The sequence below is a fragment of the Notothenia coriiceps genome, unplaced genomic scaffold (assembly GCF_000735185.1).
Source record: "Notothenia coriiceps isolate Sejong01 unplaced genomic scaffold, NC01 NC01_scaffold00027656, whole genome shotgun sequence".
NCBI classification, from domain to species: Eukaryota; Metazoa; Chordata; class Actinopteri; order Perciformes; family Nototheniidae; genus Notothenia; species Notothenia coriiceps.
The window spans coordinates 232,518-248,030 of NW_011360357.1; the positions used below are offsets into that span (position 1 = coordinate 232,518).

At 40.1% G+C, this 15,513-nt stretch overlaps 1 protein-coding gene across 1 annotated transcript in view; it reads left to right on the forward strand.

Moving 5' to 3' along the window:
• The window catches only part of LOC104957752 (nucleophosmin-like), a 17,907-nt gene extending 2,620 nt beyond the window's left edge, over positions 1–15,287 (forward strand). The window contains exons 4-9 of the mRNA XM_010785407.1: positions 638–731; positions 1,808–1,899; positions 2,823–2,872; positions 2,975–3,041; positions 12,764–12,862; positions 15,255–15,287. Of these exons, the coding sequence (XP_010783709.1) occupies positions 638–731; positions 1,808–1,899; positions 2,823–2,872; positions 2,975–3,041; positions 12,764–12,862; positions 15,255–15,287 (435 nt within the window). The remainder of the gene's footprint in view (positions 1–637; positions 732–1,807; positions 1,900–2,822; positions 2,873–2,974; positions 3,042–12,763; positions 12,863–15,254) is intronic.
• The last annotated feature ends 226 nt before the right edge of the window (positions 15,288–15,513 follow it).

Genomic DNA, 15,513 nt, shown 5'->3' on the forward strand with positions numbered 1-15,513 from the left:
AAGAAGGGAAAACGGTTTGAATAAAAGTAATACAGTACAGTGTAACACTGTTATATGTACAAATACTTTGTTACTGTACGATATCAATAACAATAATCCACAGCTCCTCTCTGTGCTCCAGAGGATACCATTTTNGATTGCTTTCATATCAGAGATCAGATGAGGTGGAGCTGCCTCCAGCAATAGAGGATCAGGCAGAGAGAAGTAGCAGCAGCACAGGGTTGCAGCAGGTATGTTATATGCTGTAGTCAGGTGATTTAAATGTATCAATGAAAGGAAGAAGTGTAGGCTACATGATAAGAAGGGAATACAGTTTTAATAAAAGTAATACAGTACAGTGTAACACTGTACTTTATTACAAATATATTTATATGTACAAATACTTTGTTACTGTACGATATCAATAACAATAATCCACAGCTCCTCTCTCTGCTCCAGAGGATACATTTTTTTCGGATGCCCCGAATTTTTTTTTCGGGGGGGTACCCGAGCAGCACCCTGCCAAGGCAGTAAACCTAGGGGAAACACTGCATTCATACTGTTTAACATTCATAGAATGAAGAATGTCATGCATAGTGCATAGCACATTGATTTAATTGACTTGTGATATTTTTGTTAATTTGTTTTATTTGTCCAGATGACTTTAGGAGGATTTGAAATCACGCCTCCAGTCACCTTCCGTCTCCAGTCTGGCTCTGGACCAGTTCACATCAGCGGGCAGCATTTTGTTAGTGAGTATCATGTGTACAGTAATATGCTATTTCCTTTACCTCTTCTAGAATAACAGACATATAGGAACAAAATATAACTCTCACAACATTTCCTCACATTGTTAAAATGTACCTCTTCACACAGTGTCTGTCTAATGTAGCAGGTTGGCTCCACATACATTCACACTGAAGTTAAAGGTAGGGTAGGTAAGAATGGAGAAACCAGCTCGAGTGCACTAGAATTTGAAACTACGCAGCCGAAAAAAATCTGCCCCTTCCTTCAGACTTCCTTACAGAGCCCCTCCTCCAACACTACAAAACTGATTTTGACAATTTTTGCCAGGTCTGAAGGTCTCTAAAAAAGAAAGTGTATCATTTGGTGTTCGGGTCTGGGGAGACCCACCAGAATTGTTTTGGGTCACTCGGGGTCAAATTTGGCCCAATCAAGATTCATCTTTGACTTTAGACTCCCCTCCCCCTTCATCAACTGTAACAATAATTTTTCCCAACATGCACCTGGTCTCCCCTCCCTCTGCCCCCCTCCCCCCACGGGAACTCCACCTTTCTCAAAGAATATGTACACTAACACTTGAACCTGAACACACACATGCACGTGTGCACTATGTGGTGTAATGTGTTTTGGGGCCATAACATTAAATTACAACAGGATTGTACGGTTATGAATGCATAATAAGTTAGTTATGATGTAGTTAAAACAATATTGGATGATAGTCTTTTTTTTTGTGTGTGTTTTGGACTGAGATAAATCATGGGTTAAAATTGACCCGCGAACACCATGAACGGTAACAGCTTTCGAACACAACACAAGGGTTAAGGAATGAGCTGCCAAACCATTTGGAGAGTTGTGTTGTAGGCTGTTGTGTTTCTTAAAGCAGATTCAAGTATCAGGCGTAATTTACCTACATTTGATTGATTTTGCTAACTCACTTTATGAGGCAGTATACCTCTAGTGCGCGGCCCAGCCCTTCCTATGTTTTTCTGTATGTGGCCCTCAGTGAAAAAAGTGTGGACCCCCCTGGTCTAGGTAAATCAGAAAGTGTCTCTATGCCGTGCTGTAACCAGTGTTTGCCTCGTAGGTGTGAAGGATTCAGACGATGAAGAAGAGGAGAACAACTCGTCACCTGTGAAGCGGCCTGCAAGCCTGATGTCGGGGAAGAAGCCTCCTTTGGTAGCTACCTCAGTGTGTTTACGTACTGCTTCAACACTCAGGGAAAGTTACCCCAAAGAAAAAGCTTTAGGTTTAGTCAATCATTTAAAAAACTTTATTTTAAAGGTAGGGTAGGTAAGAATGGAGAAACCAGCTCAAGTGCGCTAGAATTTGACGAGATAAAAAGCTGTCAATAGGTGCGTTCACACCGCAGTACTTTTCCCACTTTAGTTCCGATATAGTTCCGAAATGTCGCGTTCACACCAAAAAAATCCGGAACTAAAATTAGTTCATGAGAACCTTTTCACCCCCTTTTCAGTCCCTGCAAGAGAGCAGGTACTTTCGTGGGAGAAAAAGGTTCCTATGTCTGATTGGCTGGGCGGATTGCAAACCACGCCCCGTAAAACTCCCAAAAAGGTTTTGTAAAGCCGCCATTTTATTATCCTTGCATTAGCATTATTAGCATTAGCCCAGCGTAGAAACGCAGAGAGACTAACTTATGGCAACACAAAAGAAAACATGGGAGCGGTGGAGATGAGGAGGTGTCGAGATGGGGAGGCGATTTTCAGTAGAAGCTGCTGGGAGTCCCAGCAGCTTCTACTGAAGCCAGTCCCCAACTCTGGGGACTTCCGGCCGGGGACTTCGGGTGGCAGTATACGGCGTGAAGTGGTTTGCGGCCTGCCAGTGAACCCAAAGCAGAAGAAGTGATTGGCTTCATTTGCCTAATCCTTCCACAGGAACTTATTCCGGTGTGAACGCGATATGTACTTAGTTCATGAGAACTAAAGAGTTCTCATGAACTAAGTTCTGATGAACCTTTGTGGGAAAAGTACTGCGGTGTGAAAGTGCCTAATATTGAGAAGAGGGTTGTAGTTACTTAAAGGTTGTTTTGTGCAAAACTGTTATTATTTTCAAGATGATGAAATTATTATTTCTGCTTCTAGAAAAAACTGAAGATGGATTCGGACGACGATGACGACAGCGACGATGACGAGTATGTTTTTATGCTTAATTTCACTGTGTATGCCTATTTTTCTTTGTTTGTGCAGAGACAACTTGGATTGTTTTTCACCTTTTGTATTTTCATTATCTTTAGTGAAGACGATGACAGCGATGAAAATGATGTGACGCCTCAAAAGAATGTTGGAAAAGAGCTCAAAAAAGTAAGCTAATCTATTTTTTTTGTTTAAGAAAAAAAGATGTGAGGCGCAACATTTGGTGCCATGTCAAGAAAGCCTCTCTGAATAAAATGAGTCTGAATTAAAGCTCCTTTTCAGTTACTTCTTTATCACGATCATCATGTTTGTACACAATAGGATATCTTTTTTTTGGGATACAGCAGGGGCGAATCTACGGGGGGGGGCAAGCGGGGGAAGCTGCCCCCCCCACTGTAGAGCCTTTCCCCCCCAGCTATCCCCCTAACTTGTGTCCCTAAAACTGTACTTGTAGAAACAAACCTACACTATGTCCAAAAGCTTCTCAAGCAACAAAACAAGCAGTTCTTTAATTAAAAGTGAATCATTTTAAATATCATCTTAGGCCCGTTAAAAACGCAGCTACGGCCCTGCATTAAACTGCGGAGCGGCGTTCACAGACCGGCTCACACCGCTGCAGCGAGGGAGCGAGCTGTACCAGCACCTGAAGGTGGATCAGCTTCCCCTGGGAGCATTTCTCCTTCCACTAGTTTTGTTTTTACAAAGGGCGAGAGCTTGAAAAAAGATATTAATAAAACGTTGCCGTTTGAATCGATAGCGTTTAACAGACAGTCGCTGTTTGGGGCGTTACGGTACAAAATACTACGCAGACAGCGCTAGCTGGGAGATCGATCAGTTTATTTGCTAAACTGTACGGTACTATTAAATCCACGTAAATTACAAATCACAGCAATGAGGCCAGATAAATTAAACCCGGATACATCCTTTACCGTCAAACTGGATCTAAACGCAGCTGCCCGTGTGCGTTTGATAAATACTTTCTGATGTTATATTTATTATATGCTATGCTACTTATTAGCTACATGGCCCTAACGCGTAAAGTTATACAAGCATTTGTACCAGTGCTTTTCACACGTAGACTCTTGCAGGCCAGAGTAGCTGAAGTGAGTTAACAACAACAAAAATACATATCTTAGAAGTGATCAGGAAGAACAGAAAGAGGAAAAGAGAGTTGACTGAAGAGACCAGGAGGGTCAGAGCAGGAGGAAGCCAGGAGGAGATGAAGAGACCAGGAGGGTCAGAGCAGGAGGAAGAGGAGGAGATGAAGAGACCAGGAGGGTCAGAGCAGGAGGAAGAGGAGGAGATGAAGACATTGCTGAAGAAGAAGAAATGTATGTGAGGAATAAAGATGAAGTGTCAGAAAGAGGGACAGAGGCAGGGATCAGGAGGCAGATGAAAATCCAGCATGGATATGCTTTTATTCTCCCTGCATTCATATTCCATTACAGCAGCACAATCTAGCGGCTCTTATATTGACACATATGTATTGAAATGTGTTGCTGCACAGGTCACCTTTAGCTCTCTGAAGAGATGGGTGATGTCATTTGTGTACTTAATTATAACGAAGTACTTTTACTGTACTTACAGTAAACAGAATTATAGGGTATCATGAGCACTTTCTGCTGTTTTATACTATGTTTTTGTTTGTTTGTCTGAACACCTTGTTTCTCTTGTGCATTAAGAACACTTGTGTTAGGGCATGATTTAACAATAAATAGGTTATACAGTATAAAATACCACGTACGGTCCGCCCTACATGCCACCCTGGCATGACCTCTTGCCCCCCTTTGCCACCCCATGTAAAATGTTCTAGAACCGCCACTGCATGTAAGTGACTTTATTTGAGCATTATCTGATCTGAAATAAGTTATGCTTGGAATTATTTTATCAAAGCTGCTATTCAATATCCATTTCACATGAGTGACAGCCCTGTAGAAGCAGTATCATTTACACTACAACACTGGCTAGTATTCGTTCTTTGTGTAGCTCATCCTAGCTGTCAAAAAAATGACTGTTAGACACAGACTACCATGATGGAGGAGTCAGTCTATGCCTTTTAGCTGTACTAAAATGGATAACCATTTTAAACCCTCACAGGTTTCTGCAGAGCCTTTAGGCTGCACTTCAAGTCAGCTCACTGCAGCTGATCTGAAACTACAATTTGAACCTCTAATACTTCTTTTTGGCAAAACTACACACACATATAGGTAAGAAGACATAGTCATTACATTAAGCTATATAAAAACCTGAGTCGTACACTCAACATGTAGGCGGCATATTGAATGTCCTCAGCAGAGCTTTTTCCCTTCCTTTTTACTATTTTTTTTACCGTCAGGGTGATAGCGAGGCAGGCTGATGAAGCCAGGAGGCTGATTAGGAGCCTGAAAATGATGTTGCTCCTCCATTGCTGTGAAGCTCAAAGAAGATTCTGAAAAAGGCCCGTGGATATAGATTCAGAAGCGAGAGGAAAGCGAGTTATGTGAGAAAGAGGGAATGAGAGAAAAGGCCGGAGCCAGAGAGAATACAGAGATGAAGAGGAAAAGAGGAAGAGTACAAAGAGAGTAAGAGCGAGGCCACTGACAGACACAGAAAAGACGGGATGCAGCCGCTGCCTCCATTATCTTCTGATACATTTTTTATAAACCTCTGGAATTTAGGAAATTCATTTCAAACTTTTACCCTGTGGGGCCACGCTAAACGGTGTCTCAGCAGCAGAGGGAGGAGCGAGGCAATTCCTCTTTTCCTAACATCCATATCTAACTGTGGAGAAAAGCAATCATTGTCTCTGTACTGTGAAGCAGAGCTGCAGAGTAACAGCTTTCATTAAAGGGCAGTTCAGTAATCACTGCAGCCATAAATGCTCAGTTACCTATTCTCAAGTAAAGGTTTCTAACTCATTCAAGGGGGCAAGTCATTCTGTTAGTTTTGTATAGTGTCAGCTAAATGAAATTCAATATATACAGATGAATAATGAATGTATAAAAGTGTTATAGTGCTGTGGCAGAAATAAAGCTTTTTTTTTATAGTCAAGCTTTATTGAAAAACCTTTTGATAATAAAACACTTTGGAAATTGATTTGATAATCTTGGAGATATGAATATATTAAAAGAGAATATATTTTTCAAGTCCAAAGCTGAGCACTTATTGCCACAGTTTTCTGCATAGCTCTGATATAGGCTGTGCATTTTAAATAACTAAAGGATATATCACACTTATGTCCTGGTTCATATTTGTATTTAGTACCTAGAGGCACAGTGGAACAGTAGAGTAGAGTTAGTAGTAGTAGTGGTCGAGCTACTGTGACATGTTTACATACTTTAATGTTCAAAGTATCTATCTAGTATTTATCTCATACTGCCTGTGCTGCTGCACCTCTTTTCACCCTCTGTCTGAAACCAGAGCTCAGTCTCCTTTCTTAAATTAGCTGACTGGGTCTGTTGTGATTCGTCATCCACCTAGAGATGTTCCGCCTCTTAGCAAATCACATACAATGTGTTAGAGCACTAGCCAATAGAAGCATGAGTGTTAGTGATGTCACTATGTTACATAAGAAAACAAAGGAGTCCAACGGAGGAGTTTCAGGCAGGTGGGGGGGGGGGGGGGGAGAAAATCCCACACAAGGGAACTTTGGGATTTTAGCCTCTGCAGACCATTTTCATGCACAAAAACCTACATAACACACTACAGGAAAGGGAATCCCCCAAAAGCATAATTTGGTCCCTTTAAAGTTAAAAAGAGCAGCAGTGCAGAATACAAAACGTTGAGCTAGAGTGATCTCTGCAGAACAAGATGCTCTGACACACTTCACATTAAGTTAATCTCTTCATCTAGTTCATTTTCATGAATGAGGCTTTAAACAAAACTCATTGGTATGGAAATTATCATGAAGCAACAACCTTCATTTCTGGAAAAGTCTAGAAGTTTTCCGAAATGTCCTTTTTAAGATTCTGTAGAAAAGTAACAATCTAATAGCAACATAATAATAAATGAGAATTAGGTACATCTAAAAACTCTAGTGGGTTAGCTGCATCCATGCCCTGTTGCTTTTCAGAGAGAGCTAATTAAGATTTATATTGCTGTTTGCTCTCTCTTTACCCCGCTGCCTTTATCTCAGCCATTTATTTTATCTCCCACACACTGTGACCCTCTCTCTGTCTGTGGCCAACTCTCATTGAGCATCAAGAACAGAGAGGTGTTTGTTTCTCGTTAGCTGTTGGGTTCATCCTCCCGGGGGACTCAGCTGTTTTGTAGCGAAGCAGGACACATGATTGGAGTTGGCATGGCAGCGCTGCCAGGGGCACTGTGCCTCCAGCATCACAGACCTGTCCCTACACTGAGGGAAGTGACGGTGGCCAAAACAGCTCAACGTTTTTACCTAAAAGTTCCCCTGGCATTAATTTAAATAATCATCTCTTCTTATGCCCATCTGACATTCTATTCTGTTTGTATTATGTTGTGTAAACCCCACACACGAGGGCTAACATGTCCTCTTAGCCTGTGTCCTCTCTGTATTTCCTCTTTTCTCCTCTTACCCCAGGGGCCAGTTGTTGGCATGACAGTGCTTTTCTGCAAGGTTCAGCACCAACCCACCTGCTCATAATTATTTAACACCACAGTTTGACAAAGCTGGAAATAGTCATAGCCCCAGAAACATCTAAAATGCATTTGTGCTTATACAAGTCCAGAGAACGTTATAAATGGACTTTGTTTTATATAACATCAATAAACAGGAACTACCTTCCTCTGCTTTTCTTTCCTTTTCTTCTTCTTTTTTTAACGAGGTAAAAGTCCCATGGAGATTGCATTCATTCTCAAGAGAGAATGTCGTATTTAAACTCAACACTGTCAAGACAATAACAACAATGTAAATGATCCAAGTTATTTTGTGTAAAATGTAGAAGGCAAACAGTGCAGAGAGATACTGAAGAGACTGCACAGAACAAAACATTAGTTAAAAGAGTTTCGGCTCACAACAGTACTCCTTATATGAATAGGAATGACCTTGTTTTTTATATTAAATGCAACTGCTGCTCATTTGAAAAAAAAGTACATTTAAAAATAATTTGAAGAGCTTGCGACCTTCATGCAAAACACACCACACACTCTAAAAACGAATTCAGGCGACCTTTCACCTCCACTTAATTAAATGCATGGTTGCAAGATAAAAATGTGAGTTAATTGATTCAGATAAACATTTTAAGTTGCAAACATTAATTTATAAGTTGTGTTGACGTAATAATGTTGGTAATTACAACGTAATATTGTGTTTAATTTGAACTCTGATTTCTGCGTTAATTGACTTAAAACAAAATTCAAGTTGTAGTAAGTAATGCAATTGGCTTGATAACTTCATTGTTCTACACCTTGATTTAAGGATTTCAAGTCCACTCCTACTTAACATGCCTGGACAAGTTCCGACAGTTAAGACAAATAGAAATATACAAAGCACATTTTAAGGTGAATGTCATCTTTTGTCATTCAAATACAGTAGCCTTGTAGTTGCACTGTATAGGCAAATTGCTGTTTGACCAAAATTAGCATCCTTTGAACTGTGAATAGTTATGTGAGAGGGTACAAAGTAGTAGAGGCTGCGGTGAGAGTAAAAATTACTTTGGGTTTTACTAATTGTGATATCGCTTTTTATTAAAAAATAATCTGGTGAAAACGCAAGATCCAAGGACATGCTCTTTGAAGGCAGGAATCGTTATTTAACAGTTGTGCATTGAAATTCAAGTTGTTGCATCAACCCATTCAGATATATTAATTTAGGTCCATTTCTCTTTTTTTTTCCTTTTTTCAAAAATCACATACAATTGAAGTACACAGAGAACTATAAAAAAAAAGGAGCCAGTCCGCGTGCCTATTGTCGTGTACCTGGGAAAAGGAGAGGACCTTTTCAAGGAGTTTTTAGCGACGTAATTCAAACNATTTCCTCAATTTGCTATTGCTGTCAACCACTCATGGATGATGAACACAGTCAGCAATGCAACTTGTAAAAGCCTTAGCCTTTGGTATTTCTTAATCCTGGCCAATAAGAGCTCATTGTAGGTTTTGGAAAGTTGCAATTACAGTAACTCCAAATTCCTATATCATAAAAAAGGTGTGAAAAAGGGGGAAGGGGTTTTATACTGCTTAGTGATCTGACAAGGATATAATTTAACCCACCATAGCACCAGGAGTCTAGTACTAGGAGCAGTGGGCAGCTATTGCACAGCGCCCGGGGAGCAATGGGAGTGAGGGGGGAAGGGGGGTGTCCGGTGCCTTGCTCAAGGGCACCACGGCAGGGCAGGAGGTGAACTGGGACCTCTCCAAGTAGCAGTCCACACTTCATACTTTAGGTCTGGTCGGGGACTTGAACCGACAGCTCCCAGTCCAAGCCTGACTGACCGAGCCACTGCCGGATGTTGTGTTACTTCAAAGAGTCCAGACTATGATTGGGAGTAGCAATGAAATTCAAATAAAATACAAAAGGCACGTAACAGGGTATAGACAACACCAAATAATTCAAAGAGAATAGTTTGAATAAAGTCAAATAGACTTGAATGGAATTCGTTTTTTGTGATTTTATTTTTTTCCTTTTTATGATTATGAAGAAAGAAATCTCCTTTTTATAATATTTTGAAATGTTTGGGGACTTCTTTTCTTGCATCACTGTTAAAACCAAACTAAATGTATTTTTCAGGTTACCAAACTTTTATTATTACACTAGAATAATCCTACTTAGTGTTTTCCAGTCCCCTGCCGTCCACCAGGTGTCAGGGCGCTCCTTCAGTTTTGTTTTTGTGGTAAAGGAATTCCTCCACCCGGCCCGCTCCCCTTTTTTGTTTCTACCAACATCACTTAAACTCCCACAGACTGAATCCTATAGTGGCATTTCGTTTCAGGCCCTTCCCATCCGTGCACTCGCTGACCGTCCACCTCTCCGTACGAGACACAACATGGAACTTTTTCATCCTGTTCCCTCATGTACCCACCTGTTTTCCACGAGTAAAACACAGGGTCTGTGTGGCGTAATGATCGGATTTCTTCTCTGTAATCTGCTTAAATTCTCACCGTCTCACAAACAAGACGGCACTATGTTATCCTATTCACACACACGCACACACATGCATGCAAACACACTCAAAAGTATGTATACTGTAGCCATGCACACTTACTGTAAATCTAAGTACCGTACAAATGCAAACATTATTAAAACATATCTACAGTATTCATGCAGGGAAACACACACACACACACACACAGACAGACAGACAGACAGACAGACAGACAGACAGACAGACAGACAGACAGACAGACAGACAGACAGACAGACAGACAGACCAGTTATGGGAAACATCTTCCCCCATTTGTTTCAGTCCCTCTGCATATCTTTGTCCCTCTGTCATCCCACTGTTAATATGATTGCTTCTTTTTATCGTCTCTCATGCCATTTCAGCTTTGCACCTGGCCTTTGCCTTTGAACACTTGTTTTGCGTGTTACCACAACTGTTTGCAAGTGTGTCGGTGCATGTGTGTATCGGCCTCGTTTTTTTACCTCGGTGTCTGTTTGTGATTTCTTTTTTTTTTTTTTGCAAACTGTGCCAGCCAAAAAAGATCAAAGCGGGGCAGATGCGCATACCTGCGACGTGAGCGCGATCCTCGCCTGAGGGTCAGATGACAGCTGAGCATTTCTGTCACCTGTTGATTTATTCTGTTGTCTTCTCCTCCGATACATCCACCTCCATGACCTTAATCCTTTCCTTTACCCTCCTTCTCGTTTGCTCCATAGTTAACCTGTCTCAGTCTTTACTAATGGAAGCACTAAACTTTAGAAAGTTGGGCTGGGAAGATCTTTTTACAGCTATTTCAGTAATATGTTACATATTTGATTTAATCTTTTTTAGAATGTACCTTTTCTTGTTTTAACAAACTTCATCACTGTTTTTTACGAAAGAGGATTGTGGCCTCGTTCGACATTTTTGATTGACAAGTGATTTTTTACGAGCTCTTACTTTAAAGTCCGAATTCTGAAATGTTCTGAATTAAATATTTTTTCCCAGAATTCTGACTTTAATGAAAAAAGCAGCCAGTAATGACATAACATTTACTGTAAACATTGATATGTCACAGTGTCCTTTTAAAACATGTCCATAGAGTTGTTTATGGACAGTTGGCATCACAGTCGTCCAAGTTTAAATCTGATTTATTTGTTCTTTGATCATATATATTTGATCCAAACAGGACTCAGCTGAAGTCTTCCTGTGTTTTTCCTCGCATGGTTTTGATGTTTTGTTCTGTGCAGCGCAAACACGTTTTATAAAGTTGAATACTTTGTTGTTCTGGTTGGACCACATTGTGTTAAAATTGAATAGCCTGAGGTGTATGGTGCCTTGTATTTAGATGTCTGAGTTGGAATTTGACAGCTTTGCCATGACAAGTAAATCTGACATTATTATTTGAGACAATTATCATAATTTGTGCGAGTGTTGGCACTCAGAACACAACAGAGAAAGAGGATGTAACTTCAGGGCCCCAGCCTATAAGTCTTGTATAGCATTACCAAGATGAATCCAAACAAAAGGCCTCCATTGGTATTAACATGTCTTAAATCAATCATTCAAAAGTCTTAAAGAACATTAGACACAGGGAGTCAAATTATATTAATCATTTTTTCCCCTTTGACATGATTGTCGTCGGCCCTTTGTGTTTAAATATGAAAAAAAAGCGTTGCAACCGCCCTGAAACTGCCTCACAGCATCTTGTATTACCAGGCATTGCTCAAGGAAATAACATGTGTAATTGCCTTGTAGCAGTTATGTCAACACAGGCAATTACACAGCTAGCCCATTCCAAGGAGAGGGTTGGTGCTCGGTAAATGCGGGTACTTGCCTCGGCTATTACAAGGTAATTACACAGGTGACTGAGAGCAATGGAAACCTGACAGGAAGGCCTCCAGTGTGGAGAGCAACAATGATAAGTTATCGGGGGACAAGTGTCCGATCAGTGACAAATTACTGAGTGTTTCTAGTGCTTCGTAAGCCATTTCATCAAAACGGCTGGGAGATGATTTCATTCCATATCAATTCAATTTTGTTGTCAGTTTTAATGGACACACTTTCTTTTCACAATAACTTCTTAACATTGGAACTGCCACTACTCCTTTAGCTTTTAGTGTGACATCATGTTGTCTAGTTTTTGTTGTTGTAGAATATACACTTTTGTGCACATGGGTAAAACGGCTTTTAACATTAGCCAGCATGTGCAGCATTGAAATGATTACAATCATAAAATGGTTGAGTGAAAATGACATGAACAGCTCATGGCAATCGAGTCAAGAAAAATAACCACAATTGCAAACACTTCTACAAATGTGGTTCCCGTTATGTTACAAGCTAATTATAATTTGTCAGCTGTAAAACAGGCTTGACAATTAGAACTGTGATATGGGAGTTTTCAAAACAACATGACACGACTACCAGAGCACCAAATGTATTTTAATACAATATATTAGGAGAAAACTGTGGGAAGAAACCACTGTCACAGCTTGAAGCAAAACAACAGGGATATGATGGATATAAATATGATTAAATACTGTAATTGGCCAGCAATCTGACCTGAAGTACCTCAGTATTTGTAAGTTAGTTAAAAGTTAGTCAGCATACTTTTTTATAGAGGGTTAGTTACATTTACAGCTGCTTTGACGTCTGTATGATTCCCTCCTTCGGTTATCTCACGTTCAATTTTCTGTGAATAACTAAGCATACATTTTTATATATTTAATTACATTTATTTGTATGAGGTTTTCATTAAAGCAAAATGGTGAATTCAGCTGTTTCCTCAAAATATAATGATGTCATACTGGTGATATTTTATTTATATATTTGTTGTGTTTCTTTTACTTTTTTCAGAGCCCAGAGTTTTCAGCAAAGAAGCCCAACAAGACTCCGGTGAAACAAAACGGCCCCGCAGGAAAACCATCAGGATCAGCGGTCAAACCTCAAGTTAAGGTAAGAAAAGCTGTTTTAACTTCTCAGCTTTGTTTCCTCGTGGTTATTTCGTTTATTTAGTTGACAGTCATTAAACTGTAGAGAAAGGGTCAGCTACTGTGGTCAGCTACTGTGGTCAGCTACTGTGGTCAGCTTATGGCGCATTTCCACTACAGCGCGGTTTAAGCATGCCGTGCCGTGCCCGGCCCGTTTTTGGTTGCGTTTCCACTAGGCGTAGTTCCGGCTAGTGGGTACTTTTTCACAGTTTTCTTGCTCTCCAAAATTGAGGTTCTTTCCGGGCCAACAACCGGGCTGAGTATGCTAAACTAGTGAGAGAATCGCTGGCAACTACAACAAAAACATATTTTACCGTGATTTAATTGTAATACACGTTTAAAAATGATGCCGAAGTAACAACATACTGATACCGGTTAGTAAAAACCATGAATGAATGCTTTGACAAGTCTGCAGACCGTCGGCAGGCGAAACACCTTTTAAAATGCGTGTTTTCTGAATGGAGATCGGCCAAGCTAACGTTGAATATGCTCCGACCGTCCACGCTCACAACAACGACCTATACAGACATAAATAAAACAGCTACTGTATTCGCCATGACACAGACAGTCTGTGGTTTGTACTTGTTTAACTTTTGTCTAGTTTCTGAACAGATATGAGGAGCTGTGAGCTTCTGAGGGCTAAAAGCTAACGGCTGATGTTTTGGTTTTGTGGTTCGCATCGAAGATGACAGTTTTATGCAGCGTCCCCCCGCCCTCCGAACAGCCGATCGCCCCGCCTACACTGCGTTACTATAGTTACTACCCCAGGTACTAAACTGTAATGGAAACGCAGTATAAAGTGAGCCTTAGAAGTATACGGTAGACTCAGACTCAAACCTCAGCACCTTAACTCAAAGGTACGAGTCACAAGTGGGGAACTGTGATAATAATCGCAGCATCTGTGAAAAGACGAAATCTCAAATAAACATAAATTTTTTTTGTGTGGTTTTGCAAAAATTAACTTTTACACGTGATTTTAACACGTTACATAAAAGAACGTCCGCAATGTACCCCTTTCGTTTGTGTCTCGTCTTCATAAAGTAAAATAGTCTTGTTTGTTAAATACCGTAACTTTGTATTGTAATGAAACTTTTGGTACATAGACTTAAAGAAACGAGGGCTTAAATGGATACACTTTATTGTTTTGTTAATTTCAATTTTTATAAACTTACCATTGTTAAAAGCCACAAATTTTAAGCTGCAGTTTTTACATATACGGTCGTTAGTAGGCCCGGGGATCGGGTCTGTCCTGTTCGTTAGTTCTAAACAAATTGAACTTACAATGTAAAAATAAAAGGTGTAATGCCATGTTAAACCTTCCCCCGGTTTTGTTAAGTGTATTTTTTATAATTTAATAAAAAGTTTCAGTTAGATAAAAGTTTACGGTATTTAAACCACAGACTAGATTTATCTTTATGAAGACAGAGAACAAACGAAGATGGAATTGACAAATTTTAAAATGGTGTCCTCACAGGTTTGAAAAAAACGTGGGACTCCCGGTGTATGGTCTTTTTTCTCGGCGTCCCGACCCGGTTCCAAATAACCGGAGGTATTCATTCAATATTCTGTTTTACGATACTTTACATCCATTTTACTACGACTATGCACTACTACGAAATTCGCGCTTTTCTTTGTTCGGCATGTAGTGTCGAGAGGTCTCCCAAACTGAAAAAGGAACCGTACGTTCCGAGTAAGGACCAAGGACGAATAGCCCTTGTATTCAATACCCGAAAAAGAATTTAGTTGATGTCTAAAACTAACGTTTTACAAAAGTGGAAATTAACTGACTTAAATAATCTTTCAACCCGGAATCCCAATTCCAATTCGTCGCACTTAATTGTCGTACTCTAGTTTGTTCGACAATCATATAAACATATATGAATATAGATTCTCATGTTATATTTGTCGTTGTTCAAGACCACACCCGGGGCCATAATGTAATATTGAGAAATCTTAATCCCTACGCCCGGCGTTAATTTTCACCCGGTGCCCGGCCGTAAAACGGGGTGTCGCCGGCACCAAACCTTACCTGTAGGGACCAAATTTAGGACAAATTTTCACCTGTCAAAGTGTAGACAAGTGGTTTTTTACATGTTCCAAAAGGTACAGGTACGAGAAATGACGAAAAGGAAAGGCCCCTCAACACTAGTGTATATATACATTCGTTGTAATATCGCAGAGATTATTCGATAAAGAGTTTAACGGTTTATACGACAAGTAGATTTTCTGTCAATTTTAATCAAATTTACGATTTTACGGTCTCAAGGACAAACAGAGACTAAATAATTAGTATACTCAACCCTATCACTTACCATAAACCCAAAACCTTACTCGTGTTGTGTTAAATTTCTCGACAGTGGAACCTCACCCTTACCTGGTACAAGGTGTAAAGAAATTGTTAAAGTATCTGGATTTAATAAATAATTTAATTAGATCTTTCAATTAGTCCGCGCGTCTAGGTATTAGTTATAATTAACCATCAACCGTCGGATCTATAGCGGACTTTAACCAAATACAGTGTAATAACAAACAAAATTAGACTTCTGCGTTCGAAGGTGACGTGGACATTTGGCCACAAACGACTCTTTCGGACCGGAGAATAGCCCGCCGTAAAGC